At 47.5% G+C, this 25,916-nt stretch overlaps 1 protein-coding gene across 5 annotated transcripts in view; it reads right to left on the minus strand.

The window, feature by feature from the left end:
• Positions 1-19,225: 19,225 nt before the first annotated feature.
• The window catches only part of ZNF395 (zinc finger protein 395), a 44,390-nt gene continuing 37,699 nt past the window's right edge, over positions 19,226-25,916 (minus strand). For all 5 annotated transcript variants that reach the window (XM_039531919.1, XM_039531920.1, XM_039531922.1 and 2 more), the window contains 3 exons: positions 25,551-25,643; positions 25,053-25,156; positions 19,226-21,474 (listed from right to left, as the gene is read on the minus strand). In XM_039531919.1, coding sequence (XP_039387853.1) covers positions 21,363-21,474; positions 25,053-25,156; positions 25,551-25,643 — 309 coding nt within the window. In that variant the 3' untranslated portion in view covers positions 19,226-21,362. The remainder of the gene's footprint in view (positions 21,475-25,052; positions 25,157-25,550; positions 25,644-25,916) is intronic.

The raw sequence follows: 25,916 nt of genomic DNA on the forward strand, positions 1-25,916 counted from the left end.
AATCCTTAATTTAATTTAATGACAAGCCTTTTGTTATCTTAATCACCCTGCCTCTGTTTATAAACAAACTCCCTGCCCCACAGATGAAGCTGGGAACAGCACAGAACTCATCAGGCTGCATTAGTAGGAGCATTGCCAGCAAATCAAGGGAAGTGATTATTCCCCTCTACTCGTGTCCTGGTCTGCACCCTCACTTGAAACTGGGGGGTTTCAAAGTGAGGACCAGCATGTATTCCCCCACCCTAAAAATCCTAGGGTAGGTCTCCTTCGCTGCCACCAGTCAGGTTAAAGTGTCTGACACACTGCCTATCCCCCAAGCTTCCCCTGGGGAACCCAGATTCAAACCCCTTGAATCTCTACACACAGGGAAGCAGCCCACTTCCCCTCTCTCTCTCTCTCCTAGCCACTTTGGAGAGATATACACCAAGTCAAATCCTTGACTCAACACAAAGAGGGACTCACTTCCCCCCACCCCTTCCCTAGTCCTGGAAAGAGATACCTGATTCAAACTGCTTGAATCAAACCCAGGAGGAACTGTCTCTTCCTCCCTCCCCTTCCCCTGAATTTCCACAAGAGAAGGAATTAACCAAGTCCAAAGAAAAGAAAGAATTTATTAAAGAATAAAAGAAAATACAGAATCTCTATGAGCCCAAGCTGGACACTCATAGGGTATAACCTTATCAATCTCTGGAGAGAATCCTCTCTCTTTCTCAGTACAACGATACAGGTAGAATTAAGAATAATCAATAACAAACACACAGAATTGCAAGCATAGGATTATTAGGTGAGGACACAAAGTATCTTTCTAATACTCACTATCTTGACTAGAAGAAATTAGTTCAGAAAGGTGGAAGCTGGTAGACTTGATTAAAACATCTGGACTCTTGTAATTCCAAACGGCCAAAGACAACACCCCCCCCAAACAGAGGGAAAAGTTCCCTCCTAGGAGTTTCAAATTCTCTTCCCTGATTGGTCCTCAGGTCAGGTGCCCACCAGGTACTATGCTTTAACCCTTTACTAACTATTCATGACAACTCGGCACTCGGCCACATCTCATAGAATCATAGAATCATAGAATTCAAGATCAGAAGGGACCATTATGATCATCTAGTCTGACCTCCTGCAAGATGCAGGCCACATAAGCCGCTCCACCCCCCTCCTTTAGCAAGCGACCCCTGCCCCATGCTTCGGAGGAAGGCGAAAAACCTCCAGGGCCACTGCCAATCTTCCCTGGAGGAAAATTCCTTCCCGACCCCAAATATGGCGGTCAGCTGAACCCCGAGCATGCGGGCAAGACTCTCCAGCCATACCCTCTTGAAAAAGGTTATATCACATCATTGACCCACTGTACTATTTACTTCAGTGTGGCACTTAATTGACCTATTGACTAAGCCCGTTATCCTATCATACCATCTCCTCCATAAACTTATCTAGCTTAATCTTAAAGTCATGGAGGTCCTTCGCCCCCACTGTTTCCCTCGGTAGGCTGTTCCAGTATTGCATTCCCCTGATGGTTAGAAACCTTCGTCTAATTTCAAGCCTGAATTTCCTGACTGACAATTTATATCCGTTTGTCCTCGTGTCCACATTAGCACTGAGCTGAAATAATTCCTCTCCTTCCTGGTATTTATCCTCTGATATATTTAAAGAGTGCAATCATATCTCCTCTTATCCTTCTTTTGGTTAAGGAAAACAAACCGAGCTCCTCAAGTCTCCTTTCATACGACAGGCCTTCCATTCCTCGGATCATTCTAGTGGCCCTTCTTTGTACCCGTTCCAGTTTGATTTCATCCTTCTTAAACATGGGAGACCAAAACTGCACACAATACTCCAAATGAGGTCTTACCAATGCCTTATATAACGGGACTAGCACCTCCTTATCCCTACTAGAAATACCTCGCCTAATGCATCCCAAGACCGCATTAGCTTTTTTAACGGCCACATCACATTGCCTACTCATAGTCATCCTACGATCAACCAGGACTCCTAGGTCCTTCTCCTCCTCCGTTACTTCCAACTGGTGCGTCCCCAGCTTATAACTAAAATTCTTGTTAGTCATCCCTAAATGCATAACCTTACACTTCTCACTATTGAATTTCATCCTGTTAATAATACTCCAGTTTACAAGGTCATCCAAATCTCCCTGGAGGATATCCCGATCCTTTTCCGAATTGGCAATACCTCCCAACTTGGTGTCATCCGCAAACTTTATCAGCCCACTCCTACTCTTGGTTCCCAGGTCAGCAATAAATAGATTGAATAAAATCGGACCCAAAACCGAACCTTGAGGAACTCCACTGGTAACCCCCCTCCAACCTGACAGTTCCCCCTTCAATACGACCCTCTGCAGTCTCCCCATCTGGAGTATTGCATCCAGTTTTGGGCCCCCCCACTATAGAAAGGATGTTGCCAAATTGCAGAGAGTCCAGCGGAGGGCAATAAAAATGATTAGGGGGTTGGTGCACGTGGCTTCGAGGAGAGGCTGAGGGAACTGGGCTTATTTAGTCTGCAGAAGAGAAGACTGAGGGGGGATTTGATAGCAGCCTTCAACTACCTGAAGGGGAGTTCCAAAGAGGATGGAGCTCGGCTGTTCTCAGTGGTGGCAGATAACAGAACAAGGAGCAATGGTCTCAAGTAGCAGTGGGGGAGGTCTAGGTTGGATATTAGGAAAAACTATTTCAGTAGGAGGGTGGTGAAGCACTGGAATGGGTTACGTAGCGAGGTGGTGGAATCTCCATCCTTAGAGGGTTTTAAGGCCAGGCTTGACAAAGCCCTGGCTGGTCTGATTTAGTGGGGTTGGTCCTGCTTTGAGCAGGGGGTTGGACTAGATACCTCCTGAGGTCTCTTCCAACCCTGATATTCTATGATTCTATGATTCATCACTAAGGCGCAGATTTTGTCACGGATATTTTTAGTAAAAATCAGACAGGTCATGGGCAATAAACAAAAATTCACGGAAGCCCGTGACCTGTCTGATTTTTACTAAAAATATCCCAGACAAAATAGGGAGGGAGGAGGGTCCAACACCAACAGCAGCTCGGGGCTCTGGGGTCACCTTGTTCCCCCACAGCAGCTGGGAGCTCTGGGGTCCCCCCCCCCCGCTACCCGCTGCGGCAAGGCAGCTGCAGGGAGCCCCACCACAGTTGGACAGCTGCTGGGAGCCCCACCACCTGTGGCAAGTGAGAGCTCTGGAGGACCCCCACCACCCACAGGTGTTGGGGACTCCAGGGTTCCCCTGCTACCCGGCAGCTAGGAGCTATGGCTGAGAGCTGCAGGGCTGCCTTCTGACAGCTCCAGCACCGGGGCATAAAATGTCACAGAGGTCGCTGGAAGTCACGGATTGTGTGATTTCCATGATCTCCATGCCATAATAGTAGCCTTACTCATCACATATCACACTCAAGCTGTGTTGCAGTTACGAGCTCCATCTGGGGCTAGGGTGTGGGCTGTGAGCAGACTGCAGGTATGAAGTTCTGCCATCCCAAATGGTGCCCCTGCTCCCAGACAGACCAACACTCTGCTCCCAAGGATACCTCTACCACACAGGTTTCAGAGTGGTAAACGCGTTAGTCTGTATCAGCAAAAACAATGGGGAGTCCTTGTGGCACCTTGGAGACTAACACATTTATTTGGGCATAAGCTTTCGTGGGCAAGAACCCATTTCATCAGATGCATGGGGTGGAAAATACAGGAACAGGTATAAATACAGGAAAAGATGTGATTTGCCTTAGCAAGTGTGAGGTTAGTCTAACGAGACAATTCAATTGACAGCAGTATACCAAGGGAGGAAAAATAACTTTCGAAGTGGTAATGAGAGTGGCCCATTTCAGACAGTTGACAAGAGAAGGTGTGAGTAATAGTAGGGGGAAACTAGTATTGGGGAAATTAGGTTTAGGTTGTGTAATGACTTAATCACTCCTAGTCTTTATTCAGGCCTAATCTGATGGTGTCCAGTTTGCAAATTAATTCCAGTTCTGCAGTTTCACGTTGGAGTCTGTTTTTGGAGGGTTTTTTTGTTGAATTGCCACTTTTAGCTCTGTTGTTGAGTGACCAGGGAGACTGAAGTGTTCTCCTACTGGTTTTTGAATGTTATGATTCCTGATATCAGATTTGTCACCTACAGCCCCCAACTAAAACCTGTCCAGGGCATCACCAAGGATCTACAACCCAGGGCTGGCGCTTCCATTAGGCAACCCTAGGCGGTCGCTTAGGGGGCCAGCATTCGGGGGGCGGCATTTTGTGCGCTCCCCACGGGGCGCACGAGAGCTTCTGGTTCCGCTCCCGTCACGCCGCTGAAGAAGGACCTTCTGCCGACGTGCCGTAGTAAACAGCAGCAGGCAATTGAGCAGCTCAGTGACTGCTACTGTCGCCTGTGGCATTTTGGCGGAGGGTCCTTCTTCGGCGGCGCGATGGGAGCAGAACCGGAAGCTCCCGCGCGCCCTGTGAGGAGCGCACAAAATGCCGCCCCCTGAATCCTGCCTAGGGCACCAGAAACTCTGGCGCCGCTCCTGCTACAACCTATCCTGAAGGATGATCCCTCACTCTCACAGACCTTGAGGAACAGGCCAGTCCTTGCTTACAGACAGCCCCCCAATCTGGAGCAAATACTCACCCGCAACCACACAACAAAAACACCAAACCAGGAACCAAACCCTGCAACAAACCCCGCTGCCAACTCTGTCCACTTATCTATTCAAGGGACACCATCATAGGACCTAACCACATCAGCCATACCATCAGGGGCTCATTCACCTGCACATCTACCAATGTGATATATGCCATGGTGTGCCAGCAATGCCCCTCTGCCATGTACATTGGCCAAACCGGACAGTCTCTACACAATAGAATAAATGGACACAAATCTGACATCAGGAATCATCCAGAGAGGCCCTGTCACATCCCATTCCCCTGCCTTCCAGAGACACCCTAGCTACCAGCCCACAGACAGATTTCAGCTCCCCTCCCAGGCAGCATTCACCCACCTAACCCAGCACTCCCAGACATCCCAGAACCCCCCTACACTGACAGCACCCACCCAGACACCACTGCTACTCTTAGGCAGCACTCAGGCATCCCAGACCTCCAGTACTCATCTAACCAGGCAATTCCAGACTCCTACCAGCACTCCCCCATTCAGATACCTCAGCATCCCTAGACATCTAGCCTGTATTTTGCACAGTTCCATGTCCTACACTCACCACTACTAGAGGAAGGGTCAAAGGGTGTCTTGACAATAAACTTCTATTGCAAGTTGCAAGTCATGTAAATTATTTGAAAATATGCAAGTTCACTAATATTTTTTGCAATCAGTGTGACCCATGGAGTTGAACAAAACTTGGCGGCTATGTTTGCGTTTGATTCTACTAGGTGTCTTTGAAGAACTGGCACTGCCTTCTGGTGGTTTGAAAAGGGCATGATGAATAAGCAGTAAAGATGAAAACCTTGGTGGATAGCACTATCTAGTGGTGTCATGGCAAAACTACTCAGAGTGTAAGAATACATAGAGGCTTAAATGAGATTGGTAATGTTAGAAGGTTAAAGTGTCACCACCAGTGCTTTGCATATTCTGGCTCATTCGTTCATTTAGAGAGGGCATTATTAACTATACAACCAAGTTAAAGAAGTACGGATTGGATAAATGGACTATAAAGTGGATAGAAAGCTGTCTAGATTGTCGGACTCAATGGGTAGTGATCAATGGCTCGATGTCAAGTTGGCAGCCGGTATGAAGTGGAGTGCCCCAGGGGTCAGTCCTGGGGCCAGTTTTATTCAACATCTTCATTAATGATCTCGATGATGGGATTAATTGCACCCTCAGCAAGTTCACAGAGGACACTAAGCTGGGGGGGAGAAGTTGATATGCTGGAGGGTAGGGAAGGTCACTCTGGAGGGTCCAGAGTGACCTAGAGAAATTTGAGGATTGGGCCAAATGAAATCTGATGAGGTTCAACAAAGACAAGTGCAGAGTCCTGCACTTAGGAAGGAAGAATCCCATGCACCGCTACAGGCTGGGGACCGACTGGCTAAGCAGCAGTTCTGCAGAAAAGGACCTGGGGATTACAGTGGACAAGAAGCTGGATATGAGTCAGCAGTGTGCCCTTGTTGCCAAGGTGGCCAACGGCATATTGGGCTGTATTAGTAGGAGCCATGCCAGCAGATCAAGAGAAGTGATTATTTCCCTCTATTCAACACTGGTGAGGCCACACCTGGAGTATTGTGTCCAGTTTTGTTCCCACCCACTACAGAGGGCATGTGGACAAATTGGAGAGAGTCCAGTGGAGGGCAACGAAAATGATCAGGGAGCTGGGGCACATGACTTATGAGGAGACGCTGAGGGAACTGGGGTTATTTAGTCTGCAGACGAGAAGAGTGATTCTATGATGCTATGATCCATGGCTGTATAAAGAGGGAAGTAATAAGGTGATTTTATTGCCATATACAGCATTGGTGAGACCAAGACTGGAAGTGTGTGAAGCGTTCTAATGTCTACATTTTTTAAAGGGTGTAGGAAAATTGGTCAGGGTGCAGAAAAGAACCACAAAAATGATTCGAGGGCTGGAGAAAGTGTTTTACAGTGAGAGACTTAAAGAGCTCGATCTCTTTAGCTTATCAAAATGATGGAGAAATAACTTTACTGGGAGAAGATACTGGGTACTAAAGGGCTGTCTAATCTAGTGGAGAAAGGCAAACAGAACCAATGGCTAGAAGCTAAAGTCATACAACTTCGAGTTAGAAATTATGCACAAGATTGTAATAGTGAGGGTGATTAACCATTGAAACTAACTACCCAGGGAAGTGATGGATTGGCCATCTCTTGATGTCTTCAGATCAAGACTGGAGGCTTTTTGGACCAGATGCTGTAGCTAAACACACGTTATTAGGTTCAATACAGGGATAAGTAGGTGAAATTTAGTAGCCTGTGATATACAAGAGTTCAGACTGGATGATCTAATGTTCCATTCTGGCCTTAAACTCTATGAATCACTATCTTCTTGGAAAATGGTTTGTGCCAAATTTAAAGTTCCTACTAGCTTGCCTTCTCTTACTCATATAGCATGTCTTCCATTTTACTTTCCCCATTGCCCAGATCTGTTGGTTATAATTTGTAATTCACACCTTTACTCCCAATATTCTGAGAAGAAATTTATTCCCCTGGCAAAGATGCTTGTGAAGAGGAATTTGCTAGGTTTTCTTTTTACTCCTTTCTATATTTTTAATACTTTCAAACAGAAAGCCCCCTTGCTCTACCTGCTATTAAAACAGCACAGAGCAGAAGGGAGCTAATGTTTGAATCTGTTGTATTTTTGGTCAGTGAGTTCAGAATTAATGAGCTGCTTATACAAAGCACTCATTAGTACAATGAAGTGTAGGAATAGGGAACTGGGTTATTAATTTTTCCTAAAGAATGTGGGTTGAGGAGGGGGAAATATAATGACCAATTTATGCTCCAATCATAGGACAGGAAGGGACCTCAAGAGATCATCTGGTCCAGTCCCCTGCACTCATGTAGGACTAAGGATTAGCTAGACCATCCCTGACAGGAGCTTGTCTAACCCACTCTTAAAAATCTCCAATCTTCCACAACCTTCCTAGGAAATTTATTCCAGTGCTTAACTACCCTAACAGTTAGGAAGTTTTTCCTAATGTCCAACCTAAACCTCCCTTCCTGCAATTTAAGCCCATTGCTTCTTGTCCTATCCTCAGAGGTTAAGAAGAACAATTTTTCTCCCTGCTCCTTGTAACAACCTTTTTTGTACTTGAAAACTTATCCTCTCAGTCTTCTTTTCTCCAGCCTAAGCAAACCCAATTTTTTTCAGTCTTTCCTCATGGGTCATGTTTGCTACACCTTTAATCATTTTTGTTGCTCTTCTCTGGACTTTCTCCAATGTGTCCATATCTTTCCTGAAATATGGTGCCCAGAACTGGACACAATACTCCAGTTGAGGCCTAATCAGCATGGAGTAGAGCGGAAGAATTATTTATCGTGTCTTGCTTACAACACTTCTATTAATACAATGTATGTAGATATTGTACAATTCTAGAAGAAAATATACCTTGGGTATCAAACTCTTGGTAAAATGCTAGGGTTGCCAAACCTCCAGGATTGGCCTGGAATCACCAAGAATTAAAGATTAATCTTTAATTAAATATTATGTCATGTGATTATCTCTCCAGGAATACACCCAACCAAAATTGGCAACCCTAATCTTGGCTCAATAGATGGCTAAATATTAGAGTGACTATAACTAAAAAGCCTCACTGTTTTGCAGACTTTGAGCCTGCACAAAACTTATTCTGGTCTCTTGTGATTTTTTTCCATGTGATGGAGTACAAGTTTGAACTCTTGGATACTCTTTGAATTCTGGGATAGCTTCATGTGCAGGGGGAAAGATTTGTCAGCACACAGGCACTGGAGAAAGATGGATCCTCAACCCCGGTTAGAATGGTCAAATCAAGTATGAAAGATTGCTCAATAGTACACATTTTTTCAGGCAGGCTAGATGTTCTGGTGATCTCTTCTGGCCTTAAACTCTATAACGCTATAGACAAAAAGGGATTATATTTGTCATTAGCAGATTATTTCAGGCATTCTAAATCTCCTACCCACTACTTCGTTTCTCAAAACCACCATCCTGCACTTGTCACTCAGACCTGTAACCTGGGTGTCGTCTTTGACTCGGACCTCTCTTTCTAGGTCAGAGATTTTCAAACTGTTGGGTGTGCCCCCTTAGGGGGGCAAAAGAACATTTGAGTGGGGGTGAGCAGCGACACCAGGCAGCTCAGGCTTCAGCCCTGTGCAGCGGGGCTTGGTCTTTGGCTTCAGCCCTGCATGGTGGAGCTTGGGAAGGGAGCGCCACCTCCACCCCTTGACTCACCTAAGTGAACCATCCAGCATGTGGGTCAGTGTCAATGCCTCCATGCCCAGCGTTGGCTCCACCCACCCCCCCGATCATTACACAGGCCTTCCCCCACCGTAAAAGCCCAAAGGGGGAGGGCCAGCTATTGGGGAGGTGCAATCAAAAATAGTACCTCAAAGCAGGGCCTCAGCTCAAAAAGTTTGAAAACCACTGCTCTAGGTCCTTACTTTTAGGCAATATTTAAGAATTACAGATTCTTTCTGCATAGCATCTCGAAGCTATGGCCTTTCCTATCCATCCACACAGCTAAAACTCTCATCCACCTCATGTCTCGATTACTGCAATGACCTTCTCTCTGGACTTTTAAAATGCAATCTTGTCCACTCATATCCATTCAGAATGCTGTGTAAAGATGACTTTCCTAGCCCATCACTTTGGTCATGCAACACCTCTCTTTGCATCCCTCCACTGGCTCCCTCTTTATGTATCATATAAAATGTAAGCTACTTGTCCTTCCTTTCAAGGTCCTTCATGACCTGTATCTACCTTACTTATCATCTCTAGTTGAGTATGGAAAGGTCAACCCTCCCATCTTCCATTATCTGCTTCTTAAATTATCTACTTCTCAGGCCCCCTGGCCCCCGCTCAGGACAGGTGGAGGGTCCGGGGCTATCCACAGCCGCCTGGGCTCCCTGGGCGAATCTTACTGCAGCCTAGGGTGACCATACATCCCATTTTGGCCAGGACAGTCCCCCTTTTTAAGCGCTGCCCCAGATGTCCCAACTTTTTTGGCAAACTGGTCCCATTTGCTCTTGTCATCTGATGATCAGCTGGCAAGAGCAAACGGGACAAATAACCAGTTTTGCCAAAAAGGGGCTCAGGGATGGTATGAACGGCAGGGCTGGAACATTAGACTGGAAGAGTTTGCAACAAAAACAGTGTGCAGCATTCTGGGGTTTTGAGTACCTAAGCCATGGCCTCTCCACTTTGTCACCATTGGGGATTTCACGCCAGGAATGTGTTGGATGGAAACTTCTATTTTCATCGTCTTTGGGGAGCATGAAGTTTTTCACTTGCTATGGCCCAGGCAGTACAAGGAAGTCCCTCAGGCTACTGCTCAAGTGGGTCCACAGTGCTGGATCATCTAGACCAGGCCTGCACAACTCGTAAAGCGGCGAGGGCCATATTACTCCAAAGAAAACTGCTGAGGGCCGAACCCCTCCCAGCCCCGCCGAACCCCCCTGCAGCACTGCCCAGCCCCCCCCAAACACAACACCCTCCCAACACCGCCCGCCCCATGGAACGCCCCCCCAGTGCCGCCCACCCTGCAGAAACAAACCCTCCTTCCCCAGGGCCACCCCACTGAAACAGCAGTATTGAACCTTGGTTCAGCTGCCTAGCGTGCCTCCTGTATACAGTCCAAGTCTCACTGGCATACATCAGGGTAGTTAGCACTACTGCTCGGTAGACTTTAAGCTTTGTAGCAAGGCTTATTCCACGGCGGTCCCACATGTTGGTCAGCAGTCTGCCAAATGCAGAACTTGCCTTGGCGATTCTGCAATTGACCTCGATGTCAATTGTCACTGCGCGAGAAAGGGTGCTGCCAAGGTATGTAAATTGGTCCATTGCTTGCAGCTTTTGTCCCTTCACTGTGATGGTGGGCTCTTGGTGTTGGGCTAATCACTTCCATATGACTTGCCTCAGCAGACTTCTGAGGATTCGGTGGCAGGATAAGGTGCCAGATACAGAAGTCCTCTCCAGAGCAGGCCTGCCGTCAGTTTACACTCTGCTCATGAAAGCCCAGACACGCTGGGCAGGCCATGTTGTAAGGATGCCAGACTACCGCATCCCCAAACAGCTCTTCTATGGTGAGCTGTCTCAAGGAAAGCGATCGCACGGGGGACAAAAGAAGCGATACAAAGACACGCTGAAAGCCTCTCTTAAGTCCCTGGATATCGACATCACCTCCTGGGAAACCCTGGCACAAGATCGATTGACATGGCGTATGCTGATCCACCAAGGCTGCCAGACATCTGAAGCCAGAAGGATAACCATAGCACAAGAGAAGCGAGCACTCCGTAAAGCCAGAGCTGCAAATGCTGTAACAGTGGTGCCCACGCATGTCTGCCCGACATGTGGCAGAACATTCCGTGCCCGTATTGGCCTTGCCAGCCACCTGCGGACGCACTGTGGACAGCTTACAACCTGCTAGATGTCAAGGTCTTCTTCGAAAACGATGGACCAACATCATTGAACCTTGGTAATATGTTATAGCGGGCCCCTAAGGTAGTATAAATAAGGTAAAAAAAAATGTCTTTTTGCTAGAAGTAGAATAAGATCTTCCTCCCACTTTGTAATCAATTTCCCTGTTGAATGAATGAGGTGTGACTGAGGAAGGCAGCATCTCCAGACAGCTGCAACCCTTGGAGAGGGGATGGGAGCCAGACCACATCAGTAGAACAGGTCAGCCACCAACTCACCACTTGCCTCATCAGCCCCCCTCCCTCCCCGCCACTACCTGCCCGCTCGCCTCCTCAGCCCCCCTCCCCCACCGCCGGCTCACCTGCCCCCCCGCTCGCCTCCTCAGCCCCGGGGCGGCTCCAGGCCCCAGCACGCCAAGCGTGTGCTTGGGGCGGCAAGCCGCAGGGGGCAGTCTGCCGGCGCCGTGAGGGCGGCAGGCAGGCTGCCTTCAGTGGCTCGCCCGCGGGAGGTCCGCCGAAGCCGCAGGACCAGCGGACCCGCCACAGGCAAACCGCCAGAGGCAGCCCGCCTGCCGTGCTTGGGGCAGCAAAATCCCTAGAGCCGCCCCCTCTCAGCCCCCCCTACCCCAGCTCTCCTACTCACTCCTGCTCGCCTCCGCAGCCCCCCCTTCCCCGCCGCCAGCTCACCTCTTCAGCCCCCCCACCCCCGCTCCCCTCCTCAGCCCCCCGCCACTGCCTGCCTGCTCCCCTCCTCAGCCCCCCACACACCCCCGGCTCACCTACTCACCCTCCGCCTCTGCCTGCCTGCTCGCCTCCTCAGCCCCCCTCCCTCACCCGCCGCTTGCCTACTCACCCCACACGGGCCACACAGTGAGCCCACGTGGGCCGCATGTTGTGCAGGCCTGACCTAGACTCAGCAGCAGCTGTTTCTTGTGCCTCCACCACACTCTTCTCTGATCTACACTTTTCTTCAGGAATGTGCATGGTTACATCCATTTGAGATGGAGATATGGATGCTGCAGCAGCTGCCAGGTCACCTGCACTCGGACTAACTAGAAGATCAGGCATCTCCTCACCACTCACATCCTCACTGGGGCCGGAAGTTTCACCGTGGACATTTGTGTCTATGTATCTCAGGAGAGCTCCTTCCTGCTTAGATAGAAAAGCTTCCTTTGCTTTCTTTCTTCTTCTGAATGCTGCCCCAGAGGGGCGTTTTCTTCTTTCACTCATGACTGCTGTTCTGTGCCAGCTATAGTGGCTCTCAACATTCAATTGAAGGCGACAAATAAGCAGGCTGGTAGCAGAGCCTGAGTGAGGGAAGATATCAGCGTCTTAAGGGCTTAATTGGTTCCTACTACTTCAGTTGACTGCCTGTTCCCCTCAAGTGGGTTCAGGGAAGCACCAGGAAACAGGAAGCTCCCTGAGGAGCTGGTGTTAATCAGTCCAGGCTCCTAGGGGTGCTGGAGAGGTACATAAGAGGCTCCTTCTCCTCTCTCTCCCTGCAGCTCCTGCTGCTTTCTGTTATTCCCTCTCACCATTTCTCCTGCCTGCCTGTTGTGTCTCTTGTGCCCTCCTTCCTCCAGGACAGCACCCCACCATCTCTGTGCATCTAGAGCAGAGACAATACATATGCACCAGCAGCAGACAATTTTCTACACTTTGAGTCCTAGTGGCACCCCCCCGCCGCCCCAGTCTGGCACCTGAGGCGGCCGCCTCAGTTCGCCTCATGGTAAGGCCAGCCCTGTTGCTCTTGCCTACCTTATGCAGATTTGTGTGAAGTCCATTGCCCTTAGTGTACCCAGAAAAGGGCTTTTGTGGGACTGCGGGGAGGAGTATGTTGCAGAGACAGCACAATGATGTCCCCTGGACCCAGTGGAGCCTCTCACCTCTCTTCACTTGCAGAAGGGAGAATAGCCCTTCCCACCCCCCACAGTTTTTATTCAGTATGAACTATTACTCAAGCCAGGATCCACATAAAAGAGATGGGGGCAGATAAGGATGAAATAGCCAAATTACAGATGGGTTCATCATCATGAATGGTGTTATTGTAGTGCCCAGCAGCCTGTTTTGCTAAGTGCTGTATTAACACATAACAAAGATGGTCTCTGCCATTAAATTCTGACCACTTTAGTGCCCCCACTGCTTTGACAGGATCCGCTTCTCATGAAAGGCAACGGGGGGTAGAAATAAAAATGGGGAGTTAGCAAGACTGAATCCTTCACTCCTGGCTGAGCTGCTCACTCAGTGTAGGGTTTTGAGAAAAACTGCTTGACCTGCTTTTGTGATTCCATTCAAGCCAGCTGGCAAAATGGGTACCAAGCAGAACCAAAGCAAAAAAATGGGTGGTAAAGCAGAGGGTGTGTTTATAATGTAGAAAGTTCAGCCAGATCTAATTTTTCCCCAAAGGAAACTGTAAAGTTGCCTTGAACCTCTGTGGAACTCTTTGCTGAAGGATGTTGTGAAGGCCAAGCAGAGACGTCCCGTGGGTACGGTGAATCGGGGTGACTGCCTCAGGCCCCGCACTTTGGGGGGTCCCACAGGCAGGGAGGTGACGTAGGAGGTGGGCGGACAAATGGGGTGAGGCGAATGGCAGGCGGGTCGAGGAGCCCCCCTACCAGAACCGCCCCCTAATCCTAGTGCCTCCTGCCTGCCGGTGGGCCTCGCCCATCAGGGCCTCCCCCTCCCTCTCAGCACCTACCGCCTCCGGTGGATCAGGCATTTCGCAGTGTCAGGAGGTGCTGGCGGGGAGGTGGGAGGAGCGAGGGCGCAGCGTGCTCAGGGGAGAGGGTGGAACTGGGTGGGGCAGTGGCGGGAAGAGGCGGGGTGAGGGTAGGGCCTTGGGGGAAGGGGTGGAGTGTGGGCAAGGCCTGGGCTGAGCCAGGTGGAGCACCCCTGCCACATAGGCACAGAGTTTCTAATGTCCCGGGCCCTGCAGCCTCCTAGGGATGGCCCTGAGGCCAAGACTGTAACAAGGTTCAAAAAAGAACTAGGTACGTTCATGGAAGATCGGGTCCATCAATGGCTATTGATGGGCAGGGATGGTGGCCCTAGCCTGTTTGCCAGAAGCTGGGAATGGATGACAGGGGATGGATCACTTGAGGATTCCCTGTTCTGTACATTCCCTCTGAAACACCTGGCATTGGCCACTGTCAGAAGACGTGATACTGGGCTAGTCGGACCATTGGCCTGACCCAGTACAGCTGCTCTTATGTTCTTAGGGTTGTTTACAACGTAGAAAGTTCACTCTGATCTATTTTTTTCCAAAGGAAACTGTAAAGTTGCCTTGAACCTGTACGTCAGGGGTGGGGAACATTTTTTCTATCAGGGGCCATTGACCCATAGAAAAAAATCAGTCACAAGCCCCACACAGCCCGGGGGGGGGGGGGGAGGGAAGAGTGCAGAGGCTCAGGGCTTCCCCCCACAGGGGTGTGAGCTGGCACTCTCAGCTCCAGACCCGCAGGGGGGTACAGAGGCTCGGGGCTTCCCCTGGATTCTGGGGTGGGGCCAGAGATCAGGGGTTCAGGGTATGGGAGGAGACTCCAGGCTAGGGCAGGGTGTTGGGGTGCGGGAGGGGGTGAGGACTCCAGCTGGGGGTGTGGGCTCTGGGACAGGGCTGGGGGTGAGGTGCTTGGTGTGCAGAAGCGGGCTCCGGGCTGGGGTCGAAGGGTTGGAATGTGGGAGCGGGCTCACGGCTGAGGGGTTGGGGTGCCGGTGGGGGTGTGGGGTCTGGAAGGGAGTTAGAGTGTGGGAGGTGGTTCCCACCTGGGGCAGGGAGCTCAGGGTGCAGGCTCCGGCCAGGCGGCACTTACCTCAGGTGGACCCCGGGCAGCGGCACAGCAGGGCTAAGGCAGGCTCCCTGCCTGCCCCGGCTCCACACTGCTCCCAGAAGTGGCCGGCGTGACCAGGCAGCTCTGCGGACCTGGCGCTGGAGGCGGGGGCAACACACGGAGCTTCCCAGGCCGCAGAGACGTGCTGACTGCTTCCGGGACTTGCTGGTTGCTTCTGGAACTTGTGCAGAGCCGACTGGACTTTTAACAGCCTGGCAGCCCTCGCTCCCCCCCCGCAGCAGAGTGAGGCCTGGCAACCCTCGCTTCCCCCCCCCCGCAGCAGAGTGAGACGGCGCTCGTGGCTCCAGCCCTGCAGAGAGGCGCTGAGGCTCGGGGCTTCCAGCCCACGGCGCGAAGACTTACCACAGGCCGTAGGTTCCCCACCCCTGCTGTACGTAATGGATGCAATGCAGCTGCCATTCCATTCTCTTGTCTGCTTTAAAAACTAGGTTAATACAATGTATAAAAGAACAAGACTTTTTAGCCAAGCAAAAGTGGTCTCAAGTTAGGATAAATCACGCTGAAAAAAAATGTTCCCTTCAGCGCTTTGGGGCATGAGCATCAGGCCAAACAGTGAAACATGTAATAGCTACCCACGTCCAGTCTGCAGTGTTCTCTTGCTTTACCTGTTCTCATACAGAAGGAAGAAAAAAGGACACAGTCTGATATCAGGCAACTTTTCATTTTATTTCTTATAAAATATATTTTATATTGCTGCTGTAAAAATTACATTTCACATTTTTATTTTATTACAATAAAAATAATACTTGGAAGACAGCTGAAGAAAGCTCCAATGAGACAGAAATTCACTGATACAGCATATCCCCGTTAAGCTGAATAGCATGGCAAAGAGCAGCTATTGGCAACAAATGTCCCATCGTTTCCACACTTTCTCATATCCCATAACTCCACAAAGAACCAAATTACACAAAGCTAGGGTAAGGTGTATCTACCTGAAGACTTCCCATTACTTTAATCCAATGGGGTGTAGAGTGACGGGGGGGGGGGTCACCAGGTGCTGAACTTCACACAACACAACTGCTTTGCTTCTTTTAGAGGTCCAATCTCCCATCAACAATGAAGGGTCACAACGTGTAGGCTGGACACACTCCAGTTAATGCCTAGCAGAAAGGTTCCTATGTACATACATATACATGCACAAAAAGACAATTAGACCAAACAGGGGCATATGGGAGGTGTTTCTTAGCTGAATTCACAGGTCAGGGCTACCTAATGTTTGGAGGTTGAGGGGGACTTGCTTAAGGTTAGAAGGGCTCTGAAGCATGGAGTCTATGCATATACAAGAGTGACAGAAGGAAAAGTAGATTCTACTAAGTGTGGTTGGAAGCAAGTTAGAAAATTAGGCTGAGAAAAGTGAAGAAAAAAAACAAAAACCTTTAAAAATCTTGCTGTGTCATTTCTGCCAACAAACTAAAAAAGTGTAAAAAATAAAATTAAAAAATACCTGCACCAGCTGTTCCAACAAAAAAACACCGACATATAAAACAACCACCATATTGTTAAGAACTATTTTGTCCAGTTAAATCTGTACCGCAAAAGCCCTCAAAATAAAGTGTAAGAATCCCTCATTCCCTTTCAAATCTTTTAAAAAACACTGATATAATATATTCCTATATAAGATCTTTTTATTATTATTAAGTGCTCTTCATTTTGGAATCAGGCATTGCAAGATGGCTATGTGGATAAACAAAGGTGCTGCAAGATAGGGGAAAAAAGCCAGTGGACAGTATTCAGTGTGTGTTAGTGGTGTAATACTTCTCTCCTGCCTACCTTCCTCCCATCCCACACACGCCTGTGATACCATGGCAATAGCAGATAAACTCTGCATTCCTCTCTGTCCTAAGAGTTTGTGCCGCTTAGCGAGGGTATACTGTATACCATATGCTTCTGTAGGTGACTGCTTATTCCAAAGTCATTTACACTTTTTTTAAAAATCACATTTAACAAAAGCAAAATGTTATTTTTTTTAAAACCCAATCTTCTGTCAGCAAAAAAAATTATCCTTGAAATAAACATATATATATATATATAACCCATACAAATGTTTGGGTTGAGGACTCCGGATTGTTCAATGCTACAATGCCAGTTATTGAGGGGTGAACCTTAAAGAAGCTCATAGGATTGGTTTGATCAGCACCCATGAGGCTGGATGCTTATTTTAATTTCCTGAGTGACCCAGATTGACCATATGAATTGCAGGGTCCTAAGCAAGAGAAGGGCCCAACAGTCCCAGAGAAAGCGAGCGAAGGGTGGGCAGGGTGAGTTGTGTCCTATTCCTCCAATCTCAGGGCTGGAGAGAGAGAGGAGACTACAATCAGTAAACTGCTAAGATGGCTTTATTTTAAGTCTGCAAATTGTTCTGAAAAGGTCATAAAATAGGCTCTCTAATAAGATTTCTGGACCTCTCCACTTCCTGTATCTCAACTCCTTACCTATAAAATAGGAACACTAGCACTACCCCACCTCACAGAGGTGTTGTGAGAAAAAATACATTAAAGATTATGAGGTGCTCAGATACTACAGTAATGAGGGATGAAAACCTTAAAGAGCTGAGCCAGGAATAAGAGATGAGGCATTTCTCTGGTTCCAGAACTGGGAATGAAAAACTACTAATAAAATCAGAATCTGAACTTTTTGGGCCTCAAAAAAAGACTTCAATTTGAATTGCAGGCAATGGTTCTAGTCAGTTTTACTTTATCCTTCCATAACTCGAGTGCAAAAAACACAGTAGCACTTGCATGCAAGTAAGCAGCATCCAACATCAAGAGTTCAAACTGGGAGACAAGAGGTTTTCTTTCATAATTTTATCAATGGGCACAGGTGTCAGCCTTAAGGGGAAACTGCAATGTAACCCAAACGATAGTTTAACCACTGTAATTAAGAGCTATGTATCCAATTCCACAGCCCTTTCTCATGTGAGTCGTCCCACTGCAGTGCTGAGGTCCCTGGGAGTACTCACACAAGCACTGCAAGAGCAGTATGTATAAATGTCTTCTGTCTGTGTGTTCCATTCTATGCATCCAAAGAAGTGAGCTGTAGCCCACGAAAGCATATGCTGAAATAAACTTGTTAGTCTCTAAGGTGCCACAAGTACTCCTGTTCTCTTTTTGAAATACAGTAAAGACCAATTATTAATAAACCGAAAGGTGCATTGGCAGGTTAGGATTCAGCAAATTCAAGTCAAGTAAAAATACCTGGAAATTAGACTGTTTCGAAGATTTGTGGGGGTTTTACATTGTTTTTGATTAATACAAGAAGTTGGTTAAAACCAACCATTAAATCAACTGAAACATTTTAAAATAAATAGAATATATTTTAGAACGTCCCAATTTTGAACTATGTCCTGTCAAGGTTCAAGTAGCACTCTGGCTGCTGGGAAGCACAATTCTTCACCATGAAAATGGCAGCCCCAACTGACTATCATCAACCCCTTTCTCTAAATGGTACTTTTGAGGCAGAGCAACCACAATGTCTGAAATCTCTTTTGGAATGTGATTCCTTTACAGTATTTAGTCAAATATAACACCTCCATGGAGCTTAATAACACCTATTATGACAAATCACTGCAGTTTTCCTTCAAAGGTCACCTGTATAGAACAGTTCAGCACCTTGTCTGCTTTCATAATCCACATTTCTCACATTAGACTAAGCCAGTGGATCTCAAACTGCTAGCTCTTTATGGTGATCATCTGAGTAAGAATCACAGTGGAGGGACTGAAGTGTAAGAGAGGGCCTCTTATGGATTCGTTCCTTCATAAAGTGTCTGAACCGCAGTCACTGAAATCAACTGAAGGACTCCCATTGTCTTCAATGGACTTGGCATCAGACCCACATGGACCCAGGTAGAGAACCTGATTCTATTGAATCAGGCCTAGCTGATTCCAATGGCTCAGATCCCACTGGAGAACCAGTGGACTAGGTGAAAAAAAACAAATAGGGAGACACACTCACTTTGTTCCTGCTTTGTTCCATAGGCCAATTTGGGATCCATCAATTTAACAGCAAGCAGAAGACTGGGTTCTAAAACTATATACTGTATATATGTACAAAATTACCAAAAAAATACCAACAAGCACGCCCATATATAACCCCCTTTGACTGCACCACCTGCCCCTTTATCAACCAGGCTCACGTTGATCCGGGAGGAAACAACACCCTCCTGGTCACATGAATTGTTTTTACAAAGAAAGTGCAGTCAATCATATGGTCCTTAAAAATACACCAGGCTTGTTTCTGCCTTCCCCATGGGTTGAGGTCTGCAGTTTATGGCCTATGATTATCAAAAACGCAGCAAAAAGTCCAGTGACCCCCTTCCCACCCACACAAAACCTTCAACTCTGACTGCAGCCGAATTATGCACAACATGGACCATATGGCTCGTGTGTAGCTGCCATTTTGTATTTACAAACAAAACAGACTTCACAGCGCCAGGATTCTCTGCACAACAGAGTGTAGCACTTGAATGGCTTTAGTGACGGGGCATTCCTTGCCCCGTTAAGAGAAACCATGGCTCCTTAGTGACTGTGCCAGAGCACTTCTGTGACACCCACTGAGTTCCACATGATCAAAATGGCACACTCTGGGGGCAGTGTCCCAGTCAACCCTCACTGCTACCATCGCATACTGTGCTGGGTTCAATGATGGAAACAACCGCTGACTCCCCAAGACAGAAAATGGGGACGTACAGAACAAAATTCTTTGCCTTGGTGCTCCAAGGCCACACAGTGAGATGGACGGAGACACTGACAGTAGCATCCTGGTTGCCATGGAGGGCCAAACTGACAGCTCACGGTGTCATGGGATGCCCTCTGCTGCTCCTCACAGCAGCTGCGATGTGTGTGCTGGTATTGCGGCTGGACTGCACTCGCTACCAAGTGGCTTTTCACAGCTCAAACAGTAGACTGGGCACTTCCTACATGTGGCTGATTAGTCAGGAGAGCAAAGACCAAAAAAAACCAATAAAAATTGGACCTGATTGCTGCTGGTGAATTAAATGGTGCTCTTCTCCAAAATCAGAGGGGGCTCTGGAACCTTTGATCTGTCCCTCCAGCTCTCCCAACCCCTCCCCCCGCAATTCCAGAAAGACTCCTCGGGCTTGATTCTTCGCTTATTTAAACCTGTGCAAGTCAGGAGTAACTTCACTGAAGTTACACTGCTATAAGTGAGAATCAGGCAAACAGGGACAAATTCTACCCCCAGAGGACGGTACACTGTACACAAAGATAGATCATCAAACCAGAAACATCTGAATCATGTACAGAGAATACGAATTTTTAAAAAATGAAAGCCAGAAAGCTGGGTTCCGACATCTTTCACAATTCAGAATTTCGTAACATACCTATCTATGACGCTCATTCAGCAAATGACATAAGCAGGTGCTTATCTTTAAGCATGCAAGTAATCCCAGCTCATTCAGCGTGTACTTTAATCCCACTGATTTCAACATAATGTAAAAACGTATCTAAGCATTTTGCTGAATTGGGGCCTAAATGTGTGTGTGTCCATCCTTTATAGTCCTCTTGGGTTAACAATATTGATCCTGCCAACTCTGCAGAAAGCTACATCAGGTTTCAAAATAAAAACCCATTCCCTGTAGTTCAAAGAGACACTTTTAGACCCAAATTTTCTGTTTTTCAAAGAAATAAGTTGTTTTCATGAATCTAAGACAAACAAAAAAATTGTTTTGTTTTAAAAAAACCTCAAAAGATAAAAATATATGTTGATGTATATTTTAAGATTTCAACTTTGCTGATGCAGCTGTATCAGAACACACAAAAACCAGGAAGTGAAACTGACCAGAGACATAGCAAGTCCAGCTTTACTGTCAGAGCTGAGAGCTGTAAAAAGTAAACACAGTATCATTGGTAAAAAGCAAAGGAAAGAACTTTAAATTCCTCCCATTCCAATAATTTAAGGTGTTACTAGTAAAACATGAATATATTTTCCTTTTTTAAACTATGATTGTTATTCTGACCGTGTCCCTTTAAACAACAGCAGACTTCGAGCTTTCTAGCCTGTGAAGTAACAAGAGAGAGATGATCCTCACCTCCTTATCCCAGCTACTGACCTGAAAGATCAGTAGACTTTACTGTTGAGCTGGGAGATCAGTACAAAGTTCTTTGGTCCCTGGACCACCAAACAAGTCTCCTATGAACACCAAGCAACCAGCTTTCTTTCTTTCCCTCCCTATTTTTACTATAAAATGGGAGGTTTTGTTAAAAAAACAAAAAACAAAACACATTTGTAAAAAACCCACAGAAAGTGTAAAAAATTAATAAATCCAGCTGACATACAATATACAGAACTTGGAATTTACATGCAGCTCTTGAGATCTCTGCTGAAGCCACAGGAGATAGATATCTCCAAGTTTGCTGTGCCCTGGTTTCAGCAATGACGAACTTTGGGTGCTCTCGGCTGAGAGAGAGAAATTCAATACTCCTGAAACGTTCACGTGCTCAGTCCAGGAATCTCTGGCAGGCCTTTTTCCACCGGCAGGCCGTGCACCACTGATCTCGGTGCTCAATTCCATACACTTTACGGCATTTCTTGGCTTCGCCGCGGACTTTTCTGCAGAGTAAGAAAAATAACCAAGATGGTGAAATGGTTATTAAAGCGTTACAGAGCTCAGGAGAGAAAAGAGCATGTGCGACGCAATGCAAGGCTGAGCTAAACCTGAGGAGGAAGCCCCAGTGTGAAGAAAGCATTAGACATTCACAGTAGACAGCAATCCTGCAATAGCAGAGGGACGGGCTGAACCCATTGTACCATCTCTTTCCTATGGGGCAGCTTCTAGAATTCTAAGGGCTTGTCTGCACTTGAAATGTTACAGCACCACAGCTGCACCTACATTGTTAGAGCACTTCAGTGTAGACACAACATATGCTAGCAGGAGGGAACCTCCCGTAGGTGTAGGTAATCCACCTCCCTGAGAGGCAGTAGCTAGGTTGACGCAAGAATTCAGCCTGGGGCTGATTTAATGCGCTCTAAAAAAGGCCTGAGTCTCTCAAGGGTGTGGATTTTTCACACCCCTGAGTGACGTAGCTGGGTTGACCTAACTTTTTGCTGTAGACCAGGCCTATGCCAAAGCCCATCCTGAGGAAGTCCAAGGAAAGTGGAAAATCAAACCAAAGGGGTTTCCTTCTTTTCAGCAATACTAGTCATCGCCATAGCACCATTATTAGAATTCTAATACAGAGGAAAAGCAGCAAAGGATCCTGTGGCACCTTATAGACTAACAGACGTTTTGCAGCATGAGCTTTCGTGGGTGAATACCCACTTCGTCGGATGCAATACAGAGGAAGGCTGGTCTTATTGTTAAGGTACCGGATTGAGATTCATGAGATTGAGGGTCAATTCCCAGCTCTGCCACAGACTCCATGTGTGATCCATGGCAAACCACTTGATCTGTGTCATGAATAACAACTCTTCCTTTCTCCCACACTTTATTTCTCTTGTCTATTTAAATCATAGGCTCTTTGGGGCAGGGATTCTTTTTTACTATGTGTATTACAGACAGTGCCTATGTATAATAGGTGTCTTCACTGATCTTAGTTGGGGCAATAATTCAAATACATAATAATACCTGTTTTCATTCTGAAGAGTCACAAAGCAGAAGACAAACTACATGCAGAGTTCAGTCACCCACCACTGAAATGCAGTTACCTCTGGGGTGGAATGTGGCAGCTACTCTGTACCAGCAGTGCTACACAAGAGCTTTTAGGAGGAGAAATGAAGACTAGTGCCCCCGGTTATTAAGTATTTAGGCAAAGCTATTACATGCAGACAGCAAAGAGGAAGAAGTTGCTAAGTGTACAACAGGCTGCTGGATCGAAGGGACGCCCTGGAACAGATATGGGCCTGACATAAATTAGCAGGATGGGAAGGTCTGATGGCTTCACCTGAAGGCCAGTCTCCAGAAATCTGAGAACCAAGGTATGATACAGTGGAGGTCAGTTATTATTTATATACTGCCACACGTAGCTCCATGCCATAGCTGGGGCTGGCAGGGAGTACGTCATTTCCCTTTTTAAAACAGGGACAAGATGGAAGGGGGCAGAGGACAGCAACTGACCCCACAGGTTTTGGGCCCCAGAGCAACAGGAGCCTTCTGGGACGGGGATGGGAGATACGGAGGCTACTGCAGGAGATTCTCACACAGCTCTTGAAATATGGACGGGTCAGCTCTGGGCTTTGCTGAGGAAGGCCCCCAGGGTAATCCTGGACTAGACAGGAATGCACCTGGTCTCCTGAATGTGTGAAGGCTTCCTGGGGTTGGGGTTTTTTTCTCAGGAACTTGGGGCAATTCCCCTGCAGGGCACTAACCACTCAGGGGACCATGAGTGTAGATCCCTGCCCAACATAGAGTTATGCTGGTGTGACAGCACCAGGCCTATCACCTGGATGCACATGTGTGGGCTACTCCGTTAATGTCTTGTACAAGGCTAAAGAGGTTGCGTTGAAGAGACCCTATTCAGGCAGAAGCCCCAGCAAGGAGGCTATGAAGACCGGAGGGGTGATGAGGCTTTAACCCAGGGGTCGGCAACCTTTCAGAAGTGTTGTGCCGAGTCTTCATTTATTCACTCTAATTTAAGGATTCGCGTGCCAGTAATACATTTTAACCTTTTTAGAAGGTCTCTTTCTATAAGTCTATAATATATAACTAAACTATTGTTGTATGTAAAGTAAATAAGGTTTTTTAAATGTTTAAGAAGCTTCATTTAAAATTAAAATGCAGAGCCCACCGGCCCGGTGGCCAGGACCCAGGCAGTGGGAGTGCCACTGAAAATCAGCTCGCGTGCCATAGGTTGCCTACCCCTGCTTTAACCAATACAAAATAGCCACAGGAGAAGATTATAAGCCTCTAAAATATTCCCATCAACATCTCACCATCCTAGATCATCCAGTCCCCGAGCATCGATGATTTCTACAGTGCCCAAAAGCATGCTGGGCATCTCAGAGGTAATAAAGTAATACCAATAAGGAACATATCAAAAGAAAAGGTGCTGATGCCAGTTTCCAAGCTAGCCGGGGACATGACACAGGAAGGACAGGGTCTGTAGTGAGGTCACAGGATGACCCAGTTTGGGTACCTGCACATCTGGAGGTTTCATTACCTATCATTCTTATTTTAATTCATGCTTCTTGTAAGCCAGGTGGTCGAGAGAGTTCAAAGGGAAGCTCCTGAGCCAGGAGTGGCTGGTGGCTTGGTTAACAGGGACTGGCAGGGGTTGCATGGAAGAGGCTTAGGAAATACAAGGCTGTCCTCCTGTGCAGGGTGGAGGAGATAGGAGGAAACTTGGTAGGAGACAAGGCCAGAGATCTGGGCCAGGGCAGAAGTGAGGCAATAATAGTTGGGCCCTGACAGCACTTTCTCTCTGGGGATATCAAAGAACCCTGAGGACATTATTTGTGTTACCGCAGCTACTCATGGAGCAGCACGCCACAGTGCAAGGCGCAGTACAAACGCAGAACAAAGAGACGGCCGCTGCCACAAAGAGCTTAGCCTCACTACGTTTCTGGGAAAAATATCATCATCATCCTCATTCGGGAGATGGGAAAACTGAGGCACAGAGCGGTGAAGTGATTTGCCCAGGATCACAGAGAGTCTGTCGCACAGTTGGGAAGAGAACCCAGGTCTTCAGTCCCATGTTTCCCCCAAAAGGACAGTTACAACCATCTTTCTTACCACCTAAAAGACTTTCAAACAAGAAGTTTTTCCATCTATAAACTCTCTTCACCTAAAGGCAACAAGGGATGTGATTAAAAGGAGAGCCTCACTGGATACTTTTACATTCCAAATGCTTTAACTGCTTTTCCCTTTTTTGTGTGTGTCTTTAATAAAAGGTTAAAAGGACGTGTAAATGGTGTTTGCCGTGGTACTAAGTCTCTCTACCAAACCCCGAACCTTGTTTAACACTGTTTAATGTTGGTCAGTGACAGGGTCACGTTAGCACCTTTGACTCTTTGGGCCCGTACATCCCACCTAAGTTAATACAACACAACCACAACAGCATCCTTCCTCTCTCTCTGTCCCACCTGCAGGATGTGGTATCTGCTCATTACTTCCTACGCTAACACTCGCTCTTCTCCAACAGTCCCAGGACAGCATGGTTCCCACCCTGCTTCCTCTCCCTGCAAACTCTTACCTGGTGCCACTGGGAGCCCTGGGAGGAGACGCGACGATCAAGTGTGACTTCAGCATTGGTGTCGGCTGCTGGTGTTCACTGAAGCTCAGTGATCTGCTTCGAACCTGCACATAAGAATCAGTTTCAGATCTATGAGTCATCACACACATCAGACAGAGTTCGCTCTCTGCTGAGGAGGTCTGTCCAGTCAGACGGATCCAGCCCAGCCTCTGTACTCAATAGTCTATGGAGACTGATTTTACTGCGTGCGTAAAGCAGCGCAGAGAACAGATATGTTCTTGCATAGCTCAACCGTGGGATGCCATGTCCTCTGAGCCGGCGGCAATGCACAGATCTCCCCTCAGGCAGCACGTAAGCTTCAGGGAGTGACAAAGGCTAAACCAGGTTCTCTTTAAAACTCCCACTCCCTATGCCCTCCCACCCCGGCCCGATCACCCTTTCAAAGGTGCTGTGCAATTAACTGTGTAAAGAAAAAAGAGCCAAGCAGGCAGGACTCACTGGGGAGAGAGAAGGGATGGTGGAGGTGGCAGCAGCCCAGCTGATGCTGGTGAATATGTGCGGTGACACCGGGATCTGAATTGATGGCAAGGCCTGTAGAAGGAAAGGGGAGCAAAGGTTAGTGGTTTAATGTTAACCCTTCAGAGGCAGTGTTGGTAACTGTAAGGATAGGGGAGCCAGGACTCCTGGGTTCCATCTGACTATCACTGGCTCAATGGGTGAATTGGCCAAACACCTTAAGCCCTCAATACCCCTCCTCCCTGACTTTTGTGCTCTTAACCATCCAGCCTGCAAGTTCTCTTAATGGAGTCTTTAAAAGATGTTTCTTAGGTAAATTCCTTAACCTGGAACGATTTCACTAGGTCC

The sequence above is a fragment of the Mauremys reevesii genome, linkage group 3 (assembly GCF_016161935.1).
Source record: "Mauremys reevesii isolate NIE-2019 linkage group 3, ASM1616193v1, whole genome shotgun sequence".
Taxonomy (NCBI): domain Eukaryota; kingdom Metazoa; phylum Chordata; order Testudines; family Geoemydidae; genus Mauremys; species Mauremys reevesii.